General features: G+C 34.4%; 1 protein-coding gene across 7 annotated transcripts in view; it reads right to left on the bottom strand.

Annotated features, from left to right (window-relative positions):
• The window catches only part of NBEA (neurobeachin), a 796,125-nt gene that overhangs the window by 30,754 nt on the left and 737,668 nt on the right, over positions 1-27,703 (bottom strand). For 4 of the 7 annotated variants that reach the window (XM_074216034.1, XM_074216032.1, XM_074216038.1 and 1 more), the window contains 4 exons: positions 24,769-24,936; positions 3,157-3,219; positions 2,760-2,849; positions 650-842 (listed from right to left, as the gene is read on the bottom strand). In XM_074216034.1, coding sequence (XP_074072135.1) covers positions 650-842; positions 2,760-2,849; positions 3,157-3,219; positions 24,769-24,936 — 514 coding nt within the window. The remainder of the gene's footprint in view (positions 1-649; positions 843-2,759; positions 2,850-3,156; positions 3,220-24,768; positions 24,937-27,703) is intronic. The other 3 variants (XM_074216033.1, XM_074216037.1, XM_074216036.1) reach the window with 3 other exon arrangements.

Below are 27,703 nucleotides of genomic sequence, written 5' to 3' on the forward strand. Positions count from 1 at the left end.
TATCTAATTCATCCCTGGCTGGAACTCGTAAAGGGTCATTTTAATAAACATTAGTGAAGTTGGCTCATCAAATTGGCCATATCCAGTTCTGCCTTGGCCATATAAAGGTAAATAAATATATGTCATGCAGTAGATGAAATTTAAAAAAAGACTTCACAAAGACAATTGCAAAAAACCACCAAACAACTTAGACTACATTTACAAATATCAAAGTGAAGAGGAAAACTGAGACAAATATAAAAACATATTTATATAAATTCAACGTTTCTAAAACCAGGGCCAAAATGTTTGTAGGTTTCTGAATTATTTTAAAAATTGCTTCAATCATCTATTTCATTTTATCTGTGCTTGTATAAACCTAACACTTGAGAGATTTCAGATAATCCAGTCTTTTTTTTTTTTTTAAGTTTTTGCAAGGCAATGGGGTTAAGCGGCTTGCCCAAGGCCACACAGCTAGGTAATTATTAAGTGTCTGAGGCCGGATTTGAACTCAGGTATTCCTGACTCCAGGGCTGATGCTCTGTGCCACTGTGCCACCTAACCGCCCCTAATCCGGTCTTTTAGGTAATTCCCTTGAAGTACTTTTTTCTCTTAACAGTTGTTGCAACTGAAGAAATATTTAATGAATCACTTACTTCTGAGCACATACCTACTGTGTTGTGCCATCTATTTACTGCAAAAAGTCTGCTGCAAGTCACAGTTACCACTGCAGGAATGGTAAGGTGTGGAAGAGTATTGGCTGCCACATGTGTGACTGGAGAATTTGATGGAAATTTCAGCACCATTATAACATCCTGTTGCATCTGATCTTTAAACATGAGTGGACTCTGTGGAAGGAAACACTGTTGAATAGAAAGGAGAGGAAAGCAGAAGGAAACAGAAGGGATAACACAGTTAGTGAGAAGGTCCAGGAAAAATAATGTTAAATAGAGTATGGGTACAAACAGGCAAAATGGAATAATTGGAAGTAGCAACATAAAACAGAAAGAGGAGAGTTTTGACATAAGGACAAAATCTGTAGATTCCTATTCTGAAGGAATCATAAGGTTTATAGAGTCAATATCTTGGGTTATAAAATAATCAATATAAATTCAAATATAACACTTATGGAATGTCTAACCATTAAATTCAGGTGATCTGGCTAAAAATCAGCTGTCCTAATTAAAAAAAAGAGTTAATAAATTGTTAGTATAGCAGTCACTCCTATACCCCTATAACAAAATGAACAAACAAATCCACTAGCTGGTTTCTAAAAACTTTACAACTGGTTGTTTTAGTGTCCATGAACAATTTCTATATTGATATTTATAATTATGAACTATAAAGTATGTTGAGATAAACAAACATAGAAATCAATCAATCAACAAATAATTGGCGAGTGATTATTATGTGTAAAGGATATAGAAAATACAACATTTAAAATAACCATTCTTTGTTGTTCACAAAAATTTCATAGTACAGTGCTTTGAAATTCCTTGTTTTAGCTAATAATTCCCCATTACATGAGATTGAAAGTTTAAAAGGCTGAGCTAAATAATCCCACATCAATTTAGGTTCTAATAATATTCTCCTCCAGGAAATCAATGATTGTGACTGGGCATTTCTCCAGGATTAACATTTTTTAAATCTGAGAAGATTAACCTTGGAATAAAACTCCTTTGTTAAACTTTTTCAAAAAATGAAGTGTTGCTGATGATTCCTTGAACAATTCACTGAAAATACATTTTACTGTGTATTCTGAGGTCTTTCAGTAATTTCTACACAATATTTAAATACTTTATGAGAAGGAATTAACTATTATGTATCTTGAAGAAGTTTGTTAAAAGTGAAAGCTGATTCATTTAAGGGAAAATTTCAGCAAAATATTTAATTAGAAGTTAATCAAGTATGTCTCAGCAAAGGAAAAATTCTTCCAGTGAATGGTTTATCATACAGCCATAATGATTTCACCCATCTGACCTGTTGCCCCTGCCTTTTCTTTGCAAAGCATGATGAAAATTGGAACAGAAAGGAAAAACCCCAACAAAATACTTGATTCTGTTAGTAAAAGTATGATTAATCATGCATCATTGGTATATGTATGGTCTTAATCATCAAATAAATAATTGAATAGAGGAGACAGCCTCTATGTGTGTTATGGACCATAATCTAAATCTTTTTTTTGAATAAGACTGTCCTTGTTTTGATGACTATTAGTTCATTGCTTATATAAAATTCATTGAAAATTATAGTTGCTAAATACAGTTGTTAAAAAAATTAAAGTTACTCAGGAAATATCAGTTTGAAAGGACATTGAAAACAAAAACAAAGCCTTTACTTTATGTATTTATATAATGCACCTTTTTCCTCAAAACTATTTATGAAAAGGATCAGTATTTTGCTCCTGGGAATAAATGCTTATACTGTTTTCCCTGAACAATGAAAAGAAGTACATATAATTTAATCATTGATTCTTCTCTTTCATCATGTACACAAATCATTTTTCAAATGCAGTGAGTAAGGGTGTGGGTATATACAACAAAGGGTAAGACAATAAGAAGGCAAAATGCTTCTATGAATAGAAAAAAAGTCAATCTAATAAAGTATATATAAATCAAATTTTCTCTGTTGGAAGAGTCAAGATGTAACTAAATGTATCTGTAAATGAATGTAGTAAAAAGAATTTTTAAAAACATTCCTTAAACAAATATTTCATGTGACCTATAAAAGGTACTCAGGTAAAAAGGAAATAATAAGTTTCCTACAGGCTGATGTCTCACCAGGTGCATGGCAGAACTCCGAGGTGGATGTGGCTCAATAAGCAACTGAGATGGCGTCTGTCCAAAGTTCTGTATCTGTGCCTCCATGGCCTGCAGGGAAAGAAGAGTGATTGTCATAATCAATATGCATCAAAGAGGTAGGTCAAAACACTATCTGACAATGCAAGCATATCCCAAGTCAGCCATGAAAAAAGTCTAGAAGATTCACGTGGTGCCCTCCTCCCAGGGCGCAGACTTATCCAAGTGTTAGTATTTTGTCAACAAGTTTGCTTCTCTTTTCAAACATGCTGTAGTTAACTAACTAACCATTTTTCTTTCCAGTACATGTGAGAATGTTAACCTGTGACACATGCAGCTAAGAACTGGGAGATTTTTTAACACTGCCACACACATATACCTTGATAAAATCCTTTGTAAGAAGAAAAGTATGAGGATCTCTAATAAAATAAGCCTCTGGAATCTTAATAGGAAGAAATAGAAAAATAAAGCTGATAAATAATATAAAATAAAGTCCAAAAGAATCATATTTCTCATCATACATATCTGAAGATATAAAAGCATAATACAAACACATCCGTGTAATGATCTGACTTGGGAAACCCAGATTTATTTAAATTTTTAAAAGATACTTTGGCATTGTAGCTTATTGTACAATGTCTGTAAAAAATTTTGATTGCTATTTTTGAGAATGTTACTTCACATCTGTCATTATAATTCTTAATTAAATCTAAGACTGAACTTCCTAAAATGGGATAAGGGAAATATGTAAAATATGTTGAGTGAGTGGCTATTTTTTAAAGGTCTACATAGACTGAAACCATAACAATATTTTATTACTTCCTGTGGAAAAAATATTTTTAGATTTTAATTTCAAATAAACATCTGAATTCTAGGTTTCACATTTTATTCTACTGTTCTCGTGTGGATGTGATAATTTTCTAAAGGATTATTAAATGATATTTCTTCTACACTTTAGAATTTGAAGAGCAAAATACTTCAGTGTGTTAGCTAGATTCACAGAGAAATATTTTTTCTTGAAATATAAGTATGTAATTTAAGTCAACAAGCAGAAATTGAGTATTTATTATGATCATTACTGTGTTACCACACTTATTTTCTCCTGAAAATTGCATGCAATTTGGTTGCTCATAAAAGTGAAATACGAAAACCACTGGTTAGGGCTTTAAAAAGGCAGGTAAGTTGGTGGATATCTCTATAATATAGTGTTGCTACTAACTAATTGTATCAGCTTCTGCAATTCTCATTTATAAAGTGCTAAAATTTAACAATTTGTCTGCCTGGACTACATTTCAAGAAAATGTTTATCAATAAAAATGTGAATTGTTAAATTTATTAGGAATATTAAACATGAACGCATCATTAGCCACCATATTTTAATGGGTGCATAAATGGAACTTTGGTTCTTTGTGTAGGCTCTGAAGTGAATTATTATAACTCTAAATGCTGTCCAATTTTAATGTACACATTTGTTTGCATGGTGTCCACTCATAAGCAACATCTAACTCAACTAAATTCTACTATATAAATATCATTTGTCTTTACATCCTAGTACAAGATTTATGATAATGAAAGGGGTTGGGGGAGGCTTTAAGTTCATTTGTATTACAAACATCCAAAGATTATTTGGAAAAAGGAAATAGTAATTTTATGGTTATGAATATCCTATTAGAGCAAATGCCCATTACCTTGTTTAATATATTAATGTAGCAAAATATTCTCTAATAATAAGTACTGATTGAAGTCTATGTTTATACTCATTAAGAATATGCAACATCAGGCATATTTCACATTTTTCTAACTTGACTGGGCTTTAATTGTGTTCGTGAAAAATTGCTAAGTGAGTATGAATCTGAGCACAAGAATTATGTCTTATATCTACTCCGACTAACTTTAACAATTCCTCATGTGCTCATGGGTCTAGGGGCTTACCTTCTCTTTCACCATGGCTACAAGATGCCCTGGATCCATTTATGCCAGGTTCAGTGAGGGAAGTGACCTGGCTTCTAATAAGGTCAGATTCCTTTGATCATTTTCTTTGGCTCATTATAATTTTCACCCTGGTGCCCCTAGGATAATTATTTATAGGTGAAGCTTGGCTCACCTCTATGAGCCCAAAAGGGCAGAGTAGAAAAATACTCAATGTACAATATGAATCAGGAACACTTTATTTCTTCTACACAACAAAAATGCTAACAAAAAAGTGTATATTGATGGAATGATTTAAAATAGGATACAGTAACATTAACAAAATTACTGTTTGGTTCTCCTTTGACAAAATAGGATTTCAACACCGTTGGAAATCACTGTTCCTAAAACCCCTCAGGTAACCTTCATTAGATGTATTTTCAATTATGTTAAAGGTATGGTAAAATGAATTTTTGAATCAGGTGTAGAATATTTTTAAATCTTTCAAAAGTAAAATCTTAAATGATATTTTTCTCTGAAGCATCATTGTTATTACTAGAATAATAGTGTCTAACAGCTGGGCATGATGGTATCAATTTACGCAAGTTATCTCATTTGATCCTCACAAGAACCTGGAAGAAAATTGCTATGATTATCTCATTTTATAATTGAGGAAAGTAAGAAAAACAGAGGTTATGCACTGAGGTAAGTAAGTATCTGAGACTATTTGAACCCTCCTGGAAGGCATGAACTATTTTGTCCCTGACTTTATGTCTTCAGTGTTTGAGTAATAATTGACACAGAATAGGTGCTTAATAATGAATGAATAAGTCATTTACTGTACTAAATTAAGACCTATAAAAATATTATCTCAGTAGCCAAAAAAAGAAAGAATATTAAACCACATTTTAAATCATTTTAAAATATAATCAAAATGACTGGTTAAAATTTTTGAACATTTTTGTTATATTAATCTAAAAAATTCTCATTATTAAAGAGTAATTGTTTGATCAGAGATACATATGTAGAGTAGTGAGAATTTGATGTTTTCTCAAGTACCAATTTTAGTACTCCAGAAAAATTCATATATTTAGCATCTTAAGATGGATGAGAAATGACCTCATATATTCATTAAACAATTCAATAAATACTTATGTATTTTCAATTAAATTGGCAATGTAAAAAGATAAAGAATTACATCTCTAGCAAATACCTGAAAAGGCAGCAGAAAGATCAGTGAAAGAAAACTAAAGAAAGTCCTGTAAAAGCAAAATTAGGGCCAGATTCAGCTCATGCAAATCAATCACTCTGTACGTTAGGAAAAGGACCGAGCAATGCCTCAGAGCACTTGAAGTCATAGCAAGAAAAAAATGTCAGAATTACATCAGGACATAGGAAGCAAGGGAAAAAAAAATCAGATAAATACCCATATCCCTTCTCAGACTATAAAATGTGGGGAGAGAAACTAGGGATTTCAGGAAGAGGGCAGGCTCTAATCCAAGCCATCTCATTCAGAATTCTAGGGGCAGCATCCAAACTACTAAAGGAATAAGACTTTATCCAAGAGTGTGGGAGGGGGTGGAGGTTGACCTTACAAAAAGTCCTAATCTCGAAACTGGGATTGGAAAAATGAGTACACAGAAGAAAACAAGAAAGCACAAACACAATTAAGAGATACTATGGATAAAGAGAAGCCTAAAAGGTTAACCCTCCAAAAGAAAGTAACTTAACCTCAAATAAAACTCCAGAGAAAAGGAAGGTATGAACACAAGGAATACAAGAATGATTGGGAAAAAAATGAAGTATGACAGAAATCAAAACTCTTGAGGAAAAAACTGGAAGAATAGCATCATATATAATAAAAAGGCCTGATCAATCAGTATAAGCCTGATGGTTCCATGCAGTATCCATCTGTCTGCTTGACTGTGGAAGAGGCTAGGCAGCCTATTTCAGGAGAGGTATGGTGATGTGGAAGGTAAGGGTCTTGGAGAGACTCTGAAGCTTGTGTAGACACTTTGTAACTAGTAACCAGATGATGAACAACAGCCTCTTTGATTCACTGTGGCTGCATAAATGTAACTGGGGGGGGGCATCTTCAAAAGGCCTTGCTGGTCTTGGTTTCTCTCTCCTTTGAACCTCTGCCCTTGGTTTGACTTTTAGGTTGATAGTAAGTATCTGGTGAGAAATAATTCTGTAAAGGGAGAAGCCCTCTCCCTCCAAAGCTGTCATGTGGCCCAGTGAATATGGGTCTCAGTTCTTTGTTTTGGTTTTTGTTCTTTTTTGTTTAAGATGAAGAAATTGGAGGTTATAATCTTATGAGTTTCAAAAGATCAGTAGTGTCAAAGAAAGTTCAGAAGTCTAGTAGCTGAGTCTATGATGGGTCATGCTGCCAACTCAGCACTGATGCCCTGAGAAATGAAGAATGACCTTCAGGATCCAGTCCAGTAGAGGAGAGACCAAGACTTGTTTGTCAGTAATGCTACATTTGGATGTGAATTTTGTAGGATCAATGACATGTACCTTCCTAGAGAACAAGGTGGTAGGGGTGGGTGGAGGATGTGACCCAAAGTATTTATGGGGAAATATGTACTCTATATATGAAGCTATATGTATGAAGTAGATCTTTTTATAAGATAATTGATATTAATTGGCTGTAACTGAGGTGCTAGTCAATCATTGACATTCAATAGTGAGTGGAACACACCAGGAATAGGGGCTTGGTTTGGAAAAAAATGCCAACATCTCAGGAGGATTTCTGAGGAGGTGGGTGGGAAAGAGCACCAAGTAAGCCCAGAATGATACTTAGAAGGCAGAAAATAGAAATCAATGATTCCATGGAAAAGAAATATTAAAATCTTATCAAAAGACTGAAAACATAGTAAGGTTTTCTGAGCAACTAACTCAGAAAACAAGTGGGAGAAACTTATTGTGTAGGTCATAAAGGCTAGCTCACTGGATTATAAGCACTGACAGGTCCTAACAATTTAGAAAGACTTCAAGGTTGGGCTTGAAAGACTACATATTTATTATTTAAGGATCATCATAGGAAGCTGATCAAGGTTCATCACCAGACTGATCAAATTGTAATGAATTATTTTTTTTTATAATTCATAAAGACTCCTTAGTAAGTCATGGAATTGCAATCTATGTCAGGGCAAAGGACCCACTGATAAAATCATAGGCTGCTAAGTTTTGAAGTTAATATGAGCATGCCTCAGCTATATAAACTTTATTTTTTCTGTTCTCAGGGATGTGTTCTTCCACATGAACCTTTTCAGTCTATTATTGCAAATTGCTTATAGGACATATACATGTCCCATTGACAAGTGACAAAATTAACATGCTAAAATTAGCTTATAATTTATTTCCTGAAGGGCCACAAAAGTGGCATGGTTGGAGTTAGGAACACTCATCTTCCTGAGCTCAAATCAGACAGACACCAACTGGATGAACCTGGGTGAGTCACTTAACTCTTTCATCTGTAAAAGAAGCAGTATAATTGCCAAGAAAATCACATGGGATCACAAAGTGTTGGATGAGGTTGAATAGCAACTATTTCCATTGTCTTCTCCATTAGATTTTAAGCACCCTGAGGGTAGGGATGCCTTTTGTCTCTTTTTGTATTGGCTTAGCAAAGTCCCCAGCACAGAGAAGATGCTTCATATATGCTAAAGTGATTTTCCTAAAATATAAAGCTGATCATATTACTATCCCACAATAAATTCTACTTGTACCTTATTAGTTGGAAACCTGAAGACTTATCAGGGACATAATAGCTAACTTCAAGACTCTGAAAAGGGGAAAAGAATGATAATTGTTCTGCTTGGGCCCCAAAAAACAGAATTAGGAGTTAAGGGTAGAAGTTACAAAACAGAAAGGCACAGGATTGACATATAGACAAACTTTCTAATGAGAGCTATTTAAACATGGATTAGACTAAAAAGGGACAGACATTATCCTTAATAGTGGCTTTCAAGTACAACCGGATGACCATTTCTTCAGTACTATAGAGAGGACTCTTATTTAGGCATAGGTTGGTCTAAATGTGGTTTTGTGTACCTTCTAAATAAGAAGTTTTATGAATGAATAAAATCTTAAAAGACCATGCTGTGTAGATTCTCTAAAGCAAAGATTCTTAACTTAGGCTCTACCAACTTGTCTACATGCACATATGCACATAATTTTATTTCAATATTCTTCATTTCCATTGTAATTCTATATATTTAATGCATTTAAAAACATTATTCTGAGTAGTTCATAAGCTTTACCAGACTGCTATAATAATCTAAGACATAAAAAAGGTCAAAAATTCCTGTTCAAAGAGATTTATGGAAGGGTGTGCAAGAAATGCATGTAAAATGCATAAAAGAATAGAAATCTACACCCTTCATAAAGGCATCTGAATAAATAATGGCAAATTTTCATTTAAGTACAAAATCTAAAAAAGTGATATAAGAAAAAACCTACAAAATCTTTTTACATAATTTAGGGTAATGTTTTTGGAGATTGGACCTCATCTTCCAGGCATGCATGGAATCAGTTTTATTACTGATCGGTATTTGATCTGCTTCATTTCCAGCCTGCACCAGTCCAACTCTTGGAAATATATACAATCTGAAAATGTTATAATTATCTACTAGTGAGAACAGATTTTGCTTTAAAAATTTTTTGCCTTTAGTTCATAAATGAGACCACTATTTTCATTATTATTGATAGGCTGGAGCACAGATTTTTTTTTTCTCCTTTGTACTGCACATACATGAAACGACAGGAGATGCCCAACAGGATATCTATTAGTGTGAACCGACAGAATTGAGGTGTGCTCTATTAAGCCAGTTCTTAAAATTTTTATTTAAGGTGTTCCAAAAATGCAGATATAAAAGACTTAAAATAAAAAATGCAAATATTTAAAATATTGAATTAAAAGGAGATAATTTTCAGTTCTTACATTTTTTTGTTTTAGTTTTTTGCAAGGCAGTGGGGTTAAGTGGCTTGCCCAAGGCCACATAGCTAGGTAATTATTAAGTGTTTTTGGCCAGATTTGAACTCAGGTACTCCTGACTCCAGGGTTGGTGCTCTGTCCACTGCACCACCTAGCCGCCCCCTCTTACATGTTTTTTTAAAAATGTGTTTGGGTTTTATTTCTTTTTCTACCTATAACATATCTAGAAGGGAATTGGTTTCTGAAAACTCAGGATGCAATCAGGAATGCCAGGGGCCCATAAGAAGGAATTAAATTAACCTTAAAAAATGTAGCCATGTTCAATGTTCTCTTTATGAACTCATATCAAATCCTTTGAATCAGAAAGGGGAGTAATGTTAATGGTCAAGTAATGAATAGTCACATTCCAAGATAATGTTAAAATGATAGTGGTAGTGGAAGAGTTAGAAAGGAAGTCAGTTTGAATAAGTTCAATGGATCAATCCAGCTCTCAATGGGATGTATAGATTATACACAGAATGAAAATGGGAAGGACTCCAAGAAGCTGTGTGGGATTAGAAGTGTGGGAGTACAGGGAGAAGCAGCCACCATGAAGAATCATTACCATCTCTTTGGGAATGAGGCTCTATGAGGAAAAGGAACATGAAGTATTTTTAGACTTATGAATCCTGGGTCAGATTAATGGTTACTGAACCTTCTTTCTACTCTTCAGTATCTCACTACATACTCCAAGGTAGTAATTCTTGTTTTTTTTGTTATTTTCTTTTTTTTCCCTTGGTATCCTTCATGGAAGTCTAAAGTCTTTCCTCCTGGTTACAGGCAAAAATAAGTTCTTAAAGGTATTTTTTATTTTTCTTTGTCTTTATGGATCATTAATAACAGATATTTACTTGCCTGAGTGTAAATATTAGGATTACAGTGAGGAAGAGATGATTGAGGTTGAAGCATTCCAGGAGAGAGGAAGAGATTTAGACCTAAAGTGTTATGTAAAAGTGTTTTCTGTCTGCAGCTTAAAAGTTTTTTTTTTTTTAAAGAAAAAAGGGGGTGGCTAGGTGGCACAGTAGATAGAGCACTGGCCTTAGAGTCAGGAGAACCTGAGTTCAAATCCAGCTCAGACACTTAATAATTACCTGGCTGTGTGGCCTTGGGTAAGCCACTTAACCCCATTCATTGCTTTGCAAAAAAACCTAAAAAAAAATAAAAAATAAAGAAAAGAAAAAAGAATTATGGATTATTTCATTACAACTTCCCAGAGCAGAGAGATAACATTCATATTGAGAAACCCATGTAGGAAATGAATCAGTAGAGGAGAGATAGGTGAATAGAGTAGGTTGCTCAATTTACAACCCCACCAATGGTTCATATAGGTCCCTAAATTAAAGGAAAATTTCAAATATAAAATTTTTTCCTCTTGTTGAAGTTTTAAAACAATCTTTTTCATCTTCAAAATGAGGAAGAACAACTAGAAGATCTCTAAGGTCTTTTTCAAAATTAAATCTGATGTAGTCTATGAATATAAAAAAAACCAGGGATAGCTAGATGACACAGTGGGGTGGCTAGGTGGCAAAAGAGCACCGGCCCTGGGATCAGGGGGGTCCTGAGTTCAAATCTGACCTCAGACACTTAATAATTACCTAGCTGTATGGCCTTGGGCAAGTCACTTAATCCCTTTGCCTTGCAAACAAACAAACAAACAAACAAAAAACCCTAAAAGAAATCCAAAATATTTCTTTTAATGATATTCTTCCCAAGTTAGCAAAGTAAGAGCATAGGTCATGGGAGGAAGGTAAACTTGATTTGTGACAATCACAGACACTTAAGAGCTCCAACAGAGTAGTTGGGTAGCACAGTGGAGGCCACCAGGCCAGGTGACAAGAAGATCTGAGTTCAAATAAGACCATAGACACTTTACCCCTACTTGCCTCAGTTTCCTCATCTCTAATTTTAGCTGGAGAAGGAAATGGCAAATCACTCCAGTATCCTTAACAAGAAAATCCCCCAAAGAGTCACAAAGATACCACTGAAAATGACAACAAAGAATTCTGTCCAGGGGCTATATTAGTCCTTTTATCTTCCTGACCTCAACTTCCTTTGTTCCTTATATATACATGAATTATATGTAATGATAATGATAATAATAAAGCAGTAGTATCTTCCTTACTGTGAGGCTCAAATTAATTAATTCCTGCAAAGCTCTCCCCTTCTCTTTCTTATATCTTCCTTTTTCTTTTCCCATTCAGCAGTTCCTCCAATCCCCTTGACATACTTTCTTCCTGACCAAAATAGAGTTACAAAACAAAACAGTATTACTTTTCCCCCCCTATTTCCTGCCATTAATTACCTATTAGGGCTTTTTTTTGTACTTCCCCTTAATTTACCTCTTTTACTCTAAAGTCAGGTCATTTTCACTCCTACTTGCCAGAAGAACCAAGCTCATACTGCCTTTGTTTTTGTCTATCTTATTCCCTCTGCTAGTTCTCTTCTCTTAACAGTTTCATTAGTACCCTTCTTCAAGGACCAGTCCAAGATTTCCCTCCTTCACATTAAGCTGTTGCAGAGTAGTTATAATAAATGGCAGTTTTGCCTTTTAAAATCGATTCTCTAAAATCTAGCATTTGATCATCAACATAAGGACACTGAATTTTCTCTAGTAGGTGTTGATATTTAAAAACACATATATTGGGGGAGTCAGGTGGCACAGTGGATAGAGCACCGGCCTTGGAGTCAGGAATACCTGAGTTCAAATCTGGCCTCAGACATTTAATAATTACCTAGCTGTGTGACCTTGGGCAAGTGATATGTGCACATAACTATTAGGATGACTGAATATAGGAATTAGCAAACCATGGAGTGGGGCAGCTAGGTAGTGCAGTAGATACAGCACTGGCCCTGCAGTCAGGAGGACCTGAGTTCAAATCTGACCTCAGACTTACTAATCACCTAGCTGTGTAACCTTGGATAAGTCACTTAACCCTATTGCCTTAAATTAAAAAAAAGAAACAGAAAAATATGGAGAGAAAGCATGGTGTGATGAATGGATAGCTAGCCTTGAAGTTAGGAAGATATGAGTTCATATTGCCTTGTATATTCAAATACTTTCTGTGTGTCTCTGGCTTTGTTCCTTAAGCCTCTGAGTACTCTAATTATCTCATTAAGACTATCATTTGCAGAGAAGGTACCAAGGAGTTTACTCATTCATGAAGTCTCCATATCAATGAAATTATACCTTCTTTATTCTTATATAAAAAAAAAACACCCCAGATTGGCCTACATCTAGATAGGTCTTGTTTCTGGCAAAAAAAAAAAGTAGGAAGAATAGGTCTATAAATTCATTTTCCAGAGCATTTTTTAAAAAGTAGTTTTATAAATATGGATGCATAACACTGTATTTATTTCTTGCCTTTGGGTCTGGTAGGGCACTATTAACATATTCTTTTCACATAGAAAAGCTGTTTTCTGCCAAACTCCCAAATGACTCCTGAGTGTTGCTTTTGAATTGAACCCAGAGATACTTTTTTATGATGGCTTTACAACTTGAAGCTTGCCTCCTACTTCCTCATAAGCTTCTCCAAAATGTTATTTTTCAGGTAAGTTATCAAGCAGAGAATGCTCAGTAACAGAAGGTTGGATAAAATACAAAACTTAATATAATAATTCTGATCATGAAATGGCTTGTTTAATTTCTTCTTTCCTATACTTGAGCCACTGATTACTTGAATTTGGTTTCAACATGCCACCCACCTCTTAACAGAAGATGAAATGCTTAGTACAGAATAGAAGGTACTTTTTTCTTTGGACATGGCCAGTGAAAAAATGCTTTGCTTGAATTCATATTTTTTTTTTTTAGATTTTTGCAAGGCAAATGGGGTTAAGTGACTTGCCCAAGGCCACACAGCTAGGTAATTATTAAGTGTGTGAGACTGGATTTGAACCCAGGTACTCCTGACTCCAAGGCCGGTGCTTTATCCACTACGCCACCTAGCCGCCCCTTGAATTCATATTTATAACAGGGTTTTATTTTTCTTTCTTTTTCATTTGGGGAGGAGAGTGTTGGGAGAGAAGGTATATACTTATAAAATTAACAAAAAATAAATTTCAGAAAAATCAGCACATATGATTTAACAAGTGAAACAGGTGACCTCTCCCAATGCAATAAGAATTGTTTAAATGAAGAATATGACTGGGATGGGGGTAAAACAGAAGGACAGACTGATTCAATGTTCTATGTGAAGATTATTGACAAAGCATAAATTGGTCAATTCAACAAAAAAAACCCTAGTATATAAAATCATTGATTTTTCTGTTGCCATGCAAAGAAAAAGTTTTTGAGTAACTTGCTGGTAAAAAAAACTTATAAAACAGACACAGAAAACATCTGACTATTTTTATTATAAAATGTTTGGCAGTAGAAAATAGTATTTTTACTTTCATATGTGAATTGAAATAGATATTTCAGTTCTCTAGAAAAGACTTCAACTTCTCCAGGCAAAAAAGGATCTAGAGCTTATACTGTAGTTTGCTTTATCTTTAAGATAATATTTAATAGAAAGAAAAGTATAGAAGCAAAAGTCTGCTAGATTCTGAAAAGTTTGAAATAATAATAGGAAGAGTACTTCATGGTAGAAAGTATTTTAATTGATAACACTTTGGCTTCTGATTTATTGTTATAATAAGGCATGATCATATGTGGCATTATTTTTTAATGCTAGAAAAATAAAAGCTAAGTAAATCAGGAAAATAATATCCATATTTTATTATTTCTTGCTTTATAAACATTAAACTATATAAAAAATTAAAATGTGCTCTTATATCCTATTTCTAGAGACACTGCAGAAGAAATCGCAAAACAGCAGAATAACAGTCTCTTCTTTTTCATTGTAATGAAACAGAAGAAGGATAAATCTATGCCTTAGCAGAGAGAAGTTAAAAATCTAGGCAAAAATGCAGATAATTTAAAAAATAACTGTTCTTTTACCTCATTTTTAAAAAGGATACTATATGACTGAATATAGGAATCAAAAGCTGGAGAGAAAGCATAGTGTATTTATCGAATGGAAAGCTGGCCTTAAAATTAGGAAGATATGGGTTCAAGTCCTGTTTGGACAGACATATACTGCCTGTATGGCTCTGGTCATGTCCTTTAAGCCTCCAAGTGCTTTAGTTAACTTTTTAAAAACTATAAGTTGCAGAGAAGGTGCCAGGGAGTTTACTCATTCATGAATTATCCATATCAATGAAATCACAGTATTTGGTTTTGGCCTTGGTCTGCATCATTCTGGTGCTGTTGTAGCTCTTTGCTAGCTTATTTCCATTGCTCAAATTAAAATTGATAGGAGATTTTTTTTCTTTCACACCAAAAAAGATTTTTATCCTCTCATAATTAAAATATATGACATAATATGATTGATTTATTGGGCAAAATGCCTCTTCTTTGAAAGAGGAGGTACAATGTATTCCACAATTCCCCCTTTTTTATTTTTATTTTTTACAAGGCAATGGGGTTAAGTGGCTTGCCCAAGGCCACACAGCTAGGTAATTATTAAGTGTCTGAGGCTGGATTTGAACTCAGGTACTCCTGACTCCAGGGCTGGTGCTCTATCCACTGTGCCACCTAGTTGCCCCCACAATTCCCTTTTAAATAGCATTTAAAAAGAAGTGCCAAGAAGTTGAAATGTATCTTTATCTAGGTGACTGTATGTGGTGGTATACATCACATAGAGTTGTTTATTCTGAAGATTGTGACAGGGAGGGGCTAAGGGTGAAAAAAGGACAGACTGATTTATTGTTTTATGTGAAGACTTTTGGTAAGTTGTTGTCTGTGTCTGGTATTGACTTTATTGTTGTTCAACATTCAGTCATTTTTTTCAGCCATGTCCAAGTCTTCATAACCCCATTTAGAGCTTGGTTGGCAAAGACACTGGGGTGGCTTGCCATTTCCTTCTCCAGCTAAAATTAGAGATGAAGAAGTTGAGGTAAGCAGGGTTATGTGACTTGCTCAAGGTCACATAGCCAGATCTGAACTTGCAAAGATGAATCTTTTTGACTCTTGGTCAGGCATTATAGAACTTCTAGTTCATCTGGGTAATAAAAAGGACATATCTAAGTCTGTAAGAGAAGGTCTCTTCTTCATTCATATTTGTCTTCATGAAAGCATACATGTGGTGACTCCCCCTAAGACCAGAAAGCGGAAGCTCTGAGTTTACCTGTTGGTCTGGGAAGGCAAATAGCACATAGAACACTCCACTCATTCTTTACTTAATACCTTATTTCTTCAAGTATCAAGCATATATGCATTTCTATTTGAGGTGCTGGAGAGATGTGGTATGTGGCCAGCAACTAGTCCTGCCCTCATGGAGCTTACTGTTGTAAATGCGTGTCGAAAGGTAGTCTTCTTTGACATATTCTTGCTGCTCTACCAATTCAAATCCAAGAGAGTCCTATCCTTATTGCCTCAAGGTGTATTGCTGAGCCCGTTGCAAATATGAATTGTGTATAACAAAAGCGAAAAAGTAACCTTTTTTTCCCCTTATATGCAAACTGAAAAAAATGTAGTTAACATGGAAGATCCATATAAGGTAAAAAATACTCATAAAAAGAGCCGAGTTTAACTTATATAAACATATGTATTATAGTTTAGAGGCAAAGATTCACTTCTTAGGCAGGTGGTATAATTATTCCAAACCAAAATTATGTACTTATATTTAATTGAATTTCCATTTTAAGAAAATAATTAGGCTTGGTTATAGGCAGCAGGACATGCTTTAAAATGCTCCTCTCTATTCTTGACATAAATGGAAAACTATAATTTAGATATACTGTACAGACTTCAAATGGCTTTAAGCAGGCACATTATCAATATGTTTAAAACCTTTAAAAAACAAGCTTTGAACATTTCTAACTGAAATGGCTAGGTACTTAGATTGAGTAATATCTACTTCAACAAATTGAGGCAACACAATGTGTTTTGAATAATTGTTAATTTATGCTGAGGTAACAACTGTGTAATAGAACTGAAATCTATGTTAATATAAGAAAAAGAAATCCCTTCCAGCTATTTCTGTTACTATCAGCAGGCTGTAATTTTCACCCCCTCTTCCCTTGAGTAAAATATGACTTTAAATGCATGTTAAAGTGTTTGCTGTTAATTTCTGAAAATCAATAATTAGCACTTCTCAACACCACACAATAAAAATAGCATGAGGATGAAGAAAAGCACATCTCAAATAAATGACATACATTATTCTTGGAATATCTGCATTATTTATGATTTTCTACTGAAAGGTAGACAACTGATGGGTTTGAATTAGCTAAGAAATGTTCTAATTACTAGGGGAAAAGATAACTAAATTTAATCAACTAGTAGATTTGTTCACTAATCAAACTAAATTTGATGCCATTATTTATTTGATACTAATTCTGTGGATGACAACAAGCTTTATGGCAACTAATAAGAAATAAAAAGGATTACAAGATTGCTAAGGTCTTTACCAGTCCAACTTCAAGGGGCAGATTCTTTTTCTAAAAACAATTATTATGAAATTCAAGAGAATCTCAATTTGATCCTAGAATCTGATCTTTGTGATTTTTAATTTACATTATGATTCTTGATTTTGAATTTGTTAAGGATTTTATTTCAGAAAAATTCCTAATTATTAAAATGATTACAGAAACAAACTAAAAACTTTTAGAAATCTTTATCAACTATTTTGTTATTAGATTCTGCATAAATTGCATATTATCTTTTGAAAAAAAGTATTTATTTATTTTGAAGTTTACAATTTTTCCCCTAATCTCGCTTCCGTACCCCATCCCCACAGAAGGCAGTCTGTTAGTCTTTACATTGTTTCCATGGTTGTATGTTATAATCTTTTCATGAAATTACTTCCCTAGAGAAGTATATTTCCCCTCCCATATATGGAGACAATTAAGCCCAAATGAACTTATAAATAGGCAGTATTGTGGGTATGATTTACTCAAGCAGATATAGAAGGGTGGTTTTGAAATCAGTTGTCAGATCAAAGAAATCAGAAACAGGGGAACCCTGCCCCCCACTAAGCAAGAAAAAAAGAGGAAGAAAGCTATAGTAATTCACACCATGAACAAACATATGCTTGTAGAGGCTAACATCAGAAGTTACTATGAAAACTATTACCAGATTGGTAAAATGTATTAATTTTTTTCCTCATAAATTTTATAGGTTCAACTACCAAGGAAGGCCAGAATTCCAGAGCTTATCTAAAAGACATATCTGTCTTGTTGGTTCTTGACAGCCATATCATGTCAGTTCTCTGTAGTAGCACAGAATATTTCAGTAAGAAAATAAAGTGAAAACTGATGTGATCTATTCTGTGTCCTGTGGGCATATTTTCACTATAACAGATCCAAAGGGATGTTTTGTTATTCTTGTCAGATCAAAGAAAGAGATAAAAGAAGAAAATATAATCTAGAAAAATAAAACCTAAAAAATCAGTAACAGAAAAGTAGAATAAAAGATCATGTTTTAATGACTTTATATAACTTAAATATAATCAATATTGAATTCTAAGTTTAAAAAACAGCCCTAAACCAGCAATTTTTCAGCAGCCAATATACTTTAGTAGCTGGGAGCAAAATTACATTGTAGGATTAATTTTTAGGAATAACAACTCATTGTCAAAGAGAAGGTATTTTAATCATTTGTCATTTGGCCACATGAACTGTTGCTAAGTATTTTGAAAAATGATTATTCAGAACAAACTTCCAACCTAGGCTTAGAGGGAGTGTTAACAAAATGTGCAAATAGCAATAGACATGTCTTATTCTGATTTTAAACAGTGCTACAAAGGCTCTTGAAAACTTTTTTTTTAAGTCAATCAAAAAATGCTTTAGCTAAATGAATGAACAACTATCGTGGTTGTTTTTAATGGATTGTTTTTGATTGACTGGTTATCTTGAAAACAAATATGCCTTTTTGGTAGTCATTTAAAGATCATTTTGGCTATGCTTTTAGACACATATTATCTGGACTGAGATAATATGAATACTGGTACTTTTTTTTTCATCATCAATAATCAATCATTTAAAAATAAAAAAAATTTCCACTATTAAAATGAAAGTACAGTAAAAGGTAGTTTATATAATATTATGCTTTCTTGAAATTTCCATAATCAGCACTTTTGTCTTTTTCCATTCGGGGAAAAAAAGGACAAAATTGATGAAGCCCTGATTGATTTATCAAATAATTAATGCATTATATTCATTATAATATAATTATTTGTTATGGTCTGGCACAGATTAACAATCTCGCATAGTAGGGCTACAGGTAGTAAAGTTCACCATATTAGCTGCAGGATGCTCACTTTGTAAACTATATCATCTCTCAAAAGGCAGAAGAGGGGCAAATCTCCTTGGAGGTAATTCTCATGCTGATGTCATCCTAGCTTTTTTTTTTTTTTTTAGTTTTTGCTAGGCAATGGGGTTAAGTGGCTTGCCCAAGGCCACACAGCTAGGTAATTATTAAGTGTCTGAGGCCAGATTTGAACTCTGGTACTCCTGACTCCAGGGCCAGTACTCTAACCACTGTGCCACCTAGCCACTCCCATCCTAGTTCTATAAAGTATTTAAAGTCCAAACATGTAAAAGTACTCCTCCCTAATTTTTCTTCTGCAATAACTTTTTATTATCTCTTAAATTAGATGTGATTGCTTAATTACTTTACATGTGATCTGCTGCAAAAAGTATCTGGAAAAATGTATTGAACTAAACTAAGGATTTAGTTTCAAGTTTCTTTCTTTTTTGTTTCCTTGAAGGAGTTGTATGAACTGATGCTGAGCAAGATGAGCAGAACCAGAAGAACACTGTACATTCATTCTAATTTTTTTTTTTAGGTTTTTGCAAGGCAAATGGGGTTAAGTGGCTTGCCCAAGGCCACACAGCTAGGTAATTATTAAGTGTCTGAGACCGGAATTGAACCCAGGTACTCCTGACTCCAAAGGCCAGTGCTTTATCCACTATAATATGCCACCTAGCTGCCCCCCATTCTAATTTTTAAATAAAATGCTGTATAAAAAGTATTGGAGGAAAAAAAATTACTGGCTTATAAATAAGGAATCCTTAGTTCTTGTTCCAGCCTTCTAATTAGGGCTACAGGCAAGAATAAACCTGAACATGTGAAACAAAGAATAGAATATAAGGAATAAGAGGGACAAATTGGAATGTGATCTTCACAATGATTTTTTAAGCATTAGTATTCTAAACTCTATTTAAATCAGTTGAGCTCATCCATGAAAAACGTATCTAGATTATGATGTAAATCAAGAGCTAAGACAATTTGAAATATCATCAAATATCTACTATAGTTGGTGTTTACATACTGAGGAGAGAGATACTGGTTTTGTACCAGGACTGTTCTGTCATGTTTCTCCACAGGAGAAGGCTGTCATGATAAAGTTCATTATCAATTACTGCTTTACAAGTACAAGATGAGTTAAGCTGTCATAATTTTCTCAACCAGAGATCCTATGCTGTCAAAGTGTCAATTTTTAATCTGACATAGGAAAGAAAATTATCTGTTATTCTGACCTCTAATTTCTTGACATTTTAATGCCATAATTGCTGTGGTTAGTGCTGTTACCATGATTTCACCTGTCAAAGAAAAATGAATCAATAACCTTAGTCTGCTCTTCAAGTTTTAGCATTTATTTCAGAGCTCTAAGTTGTGTGTATATTTTAATAAAAAGACCAATTATCTGGGTATACACACACACACACACACACACACAAATAAATTAGGATCATAGAGTTATTTTAGGCCTACCCCCCAAGCTGTTGTCTCCTTTAAGGTAACTACATTTTGAAATCATAAAATTGTAAGATCTATTGAAAATAAGGTAAGACTATTTGCTAAAACATTATAGTGATGGTGATAACCTTAAAATAGAAAAATAAGGCTAATTTAAAAATGTGCTACAAACTACAAAAATATGAGGGAAAAATTAATTTATTTTCTTAAGAGGAAGTTGGTAAACTCAGATAAGTTGTTAAAAGTTCTTATCTTGTTTTGGTATTCTGGGAGATCAATTAACTCCTCTATCTGCTGGTAAAACTAATACATATTTGAAGAAACAAGAGCCTCTTGAAAAAATTAATGTATTGTCCAGAGTTCCTATTTACCCCCTGGGAATAATTCATATATTAAAAGGATCTAATTAGACACAAAATTAAAAACACATTTTGTTCTACTGCATTTTCTCTTAATATGGTACTTATGAAAAGTGTATTCAAGTCATTTTTGAGAGGGAAACACACATGCTATTTATTATTTCAATTTTACAGTAGGAACAATTGAGGTAGAGAGAAATTAAGTAAATTGCCAAAGTTCACAAAGAAAACTAGCTGAAACAGGATCATGTTATCTTTCTGCTCAAACAAATGCAATTTTTATAGTCTAAAAAGTCTTACTGTACTAAATGCATAATTATTTTGTGGAATTAAGTGCTTGGGAGGCACATTAAGTCAGCATGGGATGAGCTACAGTGGTCCTCTAGTGGTCTTAGGAGACAATATTTCTTTTTTAAGCAATTTGATTTAATAAGCTAAGTTTGGTCATGGTGAACATTTTTGTGAGGACATCCTAGGTATATTTGGGGGAAAAGAACTATGTGAATATATTTTGAATATGCCTTCCAGACACCTGATATTCTTGAACTAAGATAAAGGGAATTCTCCTAATGGAATAATACTGCAAGTGATTTAAAAAGTTATATTTAATGTCTTCCTAGATTTCCTAGGACCCCTGTAATCCTATTCTGAATAATCTGATATTCATGTTTACACATGGGAGGAAAGGGACAGATAGAGACATTTCAGAACAAGGCTAGGTGAAGCAGGGGCTACTATGTCTACCACAGTTAACACAAAGAGTCAGTCATTCTGTTAAGTCATGAATTACCAAATGATAGTAGAATGTTTTTGCTGTTTATATAAGCAAGTATTTTAGCTTCCACACATGATAATAGCCTTATGATCTAAAAGGACTAATATTATTAATTTTTTTTTAGTAGGTATCATATAGCTCAGATCCTAGGTATACAGATTTAGATCTGGATAAGACCTGTAAGTTCCAACTACTCTAACTTCATATTACACTTCAGAAACCACCCCAGGGAGGCAATGGTACTTATTCAAGGGAGGGCTGGGTGGGACTGTTAGGGTACTATAATCCATCCCTGAACAAATGTTTAATTTTTTGCCACAATAGTGATCTGCAGTTCTGTAGAGCACATAGATAGCAATATAGAATACACTCTCATGGGGAACAGAGAGAGCTGGCATCAGAGACAGGGAGCTCTGGGTTTGGGTTTGGCCTGTGACACACAGACAGTTCTCGCTTCGTGGAGACTGTCTACAGACCCCACATAAAGTAATTTGCATTAATGTGAATTTTCCTAGAAACTGGGGAGAGAACAAATAAGGCAGAAAAGGGAGTAGGAGTCCACAGAGGAAAGGGGGCTGGCATAAATTCCAAGGATATAGGGGACCTGGGGACAGAAGGGAAAGTAGGAGGAACATGTAGGAGTGGGGCCAGGATTGGGTTGGATCAGAGGGGATGACATAAAATACCCAAGTCTAGACCAAGAAGATTGGAAGACAGACATGTAGGGCCAGACTTGGAGGTGAGTGGGTGGTCTCAAGGTCTCTCGTCTTGGTTCCAGAAATCTCAAGTCAAGCCCTCAATAGGCAGTAGCCAAGAGTCTGTCCTGCTTTCACCTGCAGCATTTATAGTTTGCCTTTTTTGTTTTTTTGCTGGGTTGTTTGGTTGAGGAGTGGGAGATAAAGGGGCAGGAGAGAGAGAGAGAGAGAGAGAGAGAGAGAGAGAGAGAGAGACAGAGAGAGAGAGAGACAGAGAGAGAGACAGAGAGAGAGACAGAGACACAGAGAGACAGAGAGAGACACAGAGACAGAGAGAGAGAGACAGAGAGAGAGAGACAGAGACACAGAGACACACAGAGAGAGAGACAGAGAGAGACAGAGAGAGACAGAGAGAGAGAGAGAGAGAGAGAGAATGAGAGAGGTGGGGTGAAAGGGGAGAGGCAGAAATGCAAAAAGGGAGGGAGGGAGGAAGGGGAAGGGGGAGAGAGGGTAAGCACATAGTATTATTGTATAATAAAGTTAACACAGTTTTATGGTTTCTTTTGTTTTTTGGAATGCGGATTTCTTTAGAATTCTTTGGTAAAGCTGAATTTTTGTAATAAGAATTTCTATAAAGTGAGAACTGCTTATAATACCAAGTCTCTTAACCTCTCAGTTACTCAGTTATACCCTAGAATGTAAGTTCCAGAATAGTTGCTGATCTTCACTGGTGGAAGGAATTTGGTCACTGGGAGTATATGAGGAACCTACTTACCTATGAAATCAGAGTTAAAGAGCTGAAGATATCAGAAATTAATAACTAAACACTGTATTACTCTACTGTTCCAAGAAAGCCTGTTTATTTTCTATATATCTGTAATTCTCTTTTTCTTGGATGATTATGGAGGTCTTTTTTTGAGGGGGTAGAAACTAGGTATAAAACTAGGTATATCTCAGTGTGAGAAAAGAAATATAAAATTTTTCTTTCCTTTTAATTTGTTGGAAGCCAATTAAATGTTACATATGAGATCACAAATAGAATGAACATTTAAGTATATAACAATTATAACCTATCCTATTCACTACATAACTTATAAACTTAGGCTTTTGTCTATGAAAATCTGTATAATTGGGTCACTAAGCCAGGTATGTTGATATATAAAGCAATTTCCTGATTTTTAGCTGTTCAGTACTTTGTGTTTCATTTTTGCTTCAGGAAATAATTCTATTTCTTTATGAATGTAATTTTGTACAATATTGCTCCTAATTACATTCTTACAATGTGTTCTCTGAATATTTAGCTTAAGGGTCCAATGCTTAAAGGTTTCTCCTGCTTTTCTTTGTTCTCAACTATTCAAAGTAAATTGGTGTTTAAAAGAAAAAAATTATAAGAAATAGATATAAATGTTCCTTTAGTCATGATTAATTTCCAAAATCGACAATTATTCCAGTCTTGAGATTAAAAACAAATTCCACAGCCATGCAGTATTTGAATGCTTTATATAGCGCAGATGGAGGCTATCTCAGGAAATGGAGCACTGGGAGCTCAGTTCTGTTGCAGCAGCACTTATCTAGCAACTGTTGAACCTTCACACTTTTTAGCCATTTAAAAAAAAAGCACCTTTTATGTACTGTGGTAGTGATTTCAATAATGTTTTATATAACAATTTATAAAAATACATATACATTTTTGTATACAATTCCATTTTATCTTAGTTTTTTTCCCAAGGCAACAGGCTGAAGTGATTTGTTCAAGGTCACACAGCTAAGTATTATTAAGTCTGAGGTCAAATTTGAACTCAGGTCCTCCTGACTCTAGGGCTAGTGCTCTTATCCACTGCGCCACCTAGCTGTCTGATTCCATTTTACAGATTGCGAACATTTCATTAAGAGAACATTGAAGGGGGTGGCTAGGTGGCTTAGGGAATAGAGCACTGGCCCTGGAGTCAGGAGTACATGAGTTCAAATCCGACCTCACACACTTAATAATTACCTAGCTGTGTGGCCTTGGGCAAGCTGCTTAACCCCATTGTCTTGCAAAAACTTTAAAAAAAAGAGAGAGAACACTGAAAAACAAAACATTTGTCAAGGAATGTTTCTATTCTATTGAAACTTTTTTTTGCTGTATTATCTGTATAGAAAGTTGCAATTTTACATTTATAGCTTAAAATTGCACTACCATATTTATATTTAAATGTTCACATAAATTTTATGAATGTATAACATATACATAATAAATGCTTAATTCATCTTTTAGAACAGACTAGAAAGTAAAAGCAAGTGAATACAGTATACTGAAATGCACCATCTGATGTATGTCAGAAATTCTGAAAGAACAACAACATGCTAACCTTATTGCTTGTTTCTGACATCTAACATATTCATTTTTTTCACATTTGTCAAGAGCCTGAAATTCAGTGTTTTGTACAAAGCCATGCTTTGGGGAAATTTACTTTAAAAAAGAGGGTAAGTCAAATTCATGTTTTAGAGATGACAGAAAAATTTACAATAATATGGTATTTAAATACCTACCTCCCTAAGCAATGGATCAGTGATACTATCCAGGTTCACAGAGCCTTCATATGTTAGGTAGTGAAAAACATTTAGGGCACGGACTGCTTCTGGTCCTCGCTGTTTGTAGCCAAATATAAGGTCAATCCACTGATGAAGCTGGCAGGAGACAAACTCACTTTCTAGAGCCTGAAATGAGGAAACAAAGAAATGAGAAACTTGCAGATAATTTTTTTCTTATGTGGTACTTAGGAACATTCTAAATGTAAATCACTAGAACATGTTCTTTGTAGATAATATATTTTGGGTAACAGGAAAAAGAAAACAAGTATCTTTCATCCAACTATGTGAAAATTTTGGTAAGGTTCAACATAATTTAAGATATTTTAAAACAAAGATGTTTATGAGAGCCCCTTTTTGTTTAGAAGATAACTTGAAATATCAATTTTAATGTTATTTTTCAAAACACCTAATTTCTTGTTTTTTAATATTAGCTTAAATCAAAATTATATATATTTAAAACTTCAGGATGACTCTTTTCCTCTTCATTTCTAAAGAATAAAAACAACATTGAACAGTTTGAATTCTCTAATTATGAAAATGAATGTACTATTTTGCTGTAAGAAATGAAGGAAACGTTTGCAGAGAAACTTTTTGAGATGGGGGAACTATGGTAGAATTGAAATGAAAGAACCAGAAGAATTTATATAAAGACAACAATGTGGTAAAAACAATAAAAATGAGATTCTAGTAGCTCCCTAATGCCTCCAGGATCAAATACAAAATCCTCTGTTATTCAAAGCCCTTTGTAATTTAGACTCATCCTTTCCCATCTTCAAAAACACTCACTTGACCTTTCCATCCTTGCTAGGTATCATTCCATATCTCTCCTCTATTTTGAAGCTAAACTCCAAGAAGGCTCCCAATGATTAGTAGCCACACCTCCTTTCCTCTCACTTTTTTTTTGAAGCCTAAGGGGGTTAAGTGGCTTGCCCAAGGCCACACAGCTAGGTAATTATTAAGTATCTGAGACCAGATTTGAACCCAGGTACTCCTGACTCCAGGGCTGGTGCTTTATCTACTATGCCACCTAGCCGCCCCTCACTTTCTTCTTATATAAATCTACAGTTTTCCTTCTTCATAATTCATCTGAAATTGTTCTCTCCAAACATTCTCTTGTCTCTTAATCTTCATCTCTCTCTTGACTTTCTTAATTATCATCTATCTTGCAGTTTACTCTTGATCACTCTCTTCTCCATAGCACTCTCTTCTAAGTTCTCATGACATTACTCTTTCCTACTTCTCCAAATGACTGTTGCTCAGTATCCACGACTAGATCTTCAACATAAAAAAAGATCCATTTATTAGATCATACCTGTGCGTATCCCACAGTATTTTATCTTGACCTTTCCTTTTAGATCATATTTCACTTGGTGATTCTCATTAGTTTTCATCGGGTTCAATTAGCATCTTTATGCTTCCTCTCAAACCTTATAATGTCTTAACCTCTCTTCTAATCTTTGATTTCCCATATCCAATTGCCTATTGAACATCTTGAAATGGATATCTCATAGATATCTTACTTTCTCCAAAATAGTCCCTTTTCTGAACTTCCCTATTATGTTCTTTCTTTTTTTAAAAATTAAAAAAATTATTGTTTTTTCAAATTATACATAATTTTCAACATTCAATTTCTGGGTAAGATTTTAAGTTCCACATTTTTCTGTCTCTCTCCCTTCTCTCCTCTCTCCCCAAGACCATATTCCCTATTACTTTCAAGAACACTGGCATTGTCCCTGTCAGCCTGGCTCATAATTTATGCCATCCTTTAATTTTTGCTCCCCTTTACCCCTGCCCTTATCTATTCCAATCTTTTGCCAAGCTCATAGATTTACCTTCAGAATATCTCTCACATATGCTTCTTACACTGATGCCACCCTGTTCCAGGCCATCATCACCTCACTCTGGGCTACTGAAATATTCTGCTGGTTGGTTTCCCTGGCACAAGTCTATCCAATGCAGTCCATTCTATATTTAGCTTTCAGAGGAATCTCCCCAAATATCATGTCATACTATGTCTCTACCTCCTTCAATAAAGTCAAAAGGCTCCTTATTACCTCCGGAATCTAAGATAAAAACCCCATTTGGCATTCAAAGCCCTTCTACACTTGGCCTTCTCCCTCCCTCCATTTATCCTGTGATTTACTTACAAGAAGAAAACTTTTGAGAGTCCCTTGGACAGCCAGGAGATCAAATTGGTCAAATTTAAAGAAATTAAGGCTATTCACTGAAAAGTCAGATACTGAAGTCATAGCTTAAATACTTTGACCACATAATGAGAAGACAGGACTCTTTGTAAAAGACCCTGATGTTGGGAAGGATTGAAGACAAAAGGAAAAAAGAATGGTAGAGGATGAGATTAATAGACTGAATCATAGAAATGAAGATGAACATGAAGCTGGACAGATTGGGAGTCTTAGAGGAGGATAAAAAGGGACTACTGTGCTAAGGTCCATGGGGTACAAAGAATCATACCAACTGAATGATGGAATAACAAAAACAACAAGACAAGTGTTAATTGCTTTTTACCCTTTTCCTACACACTTAAAACTGCCTGAAGTGTCTCTTTTGCCCAATCATAACACTATAGATAAATATTCATCTGTATTCAGATGGCCCTATAGCATTTGTCATCTTAGATAACATCTATATTTCTCTTGTTAACTAACCTTGGGTAAATCAGGAAACATTCCAGTTCCATAATCTCATTTCCCTCAATCAATTTCTCCTCTCAAAGATCCCAAAATATATGCCTGGAAAGAAGTAAATGCTTTTCACTAATCACCATCCTGGAACTTCAAAAAGGAAGGATCAGCTCTTACACAAATCAGGGGAAGGACTTTTCCCTCTATAAAAATGGAAGTCAAATCATTTTTGGAGTTGCTGTACCAACCTA

Source organism: Macrotis lagotis, chromosome 1, assembly GCF_037893015.1.
Source record: "Macrotis lagotis isolate mMagLag1 chromosome 1, bilby.v1.9.chrom.fasta, whole genome shotgun sequence".
Taxonomy (NCBI): Eukaryota; Metazoa; Chordata; class Mammalia; order Peramelemorphia; family Peramelidae; genus Macrotis; species Macrotis lagotis.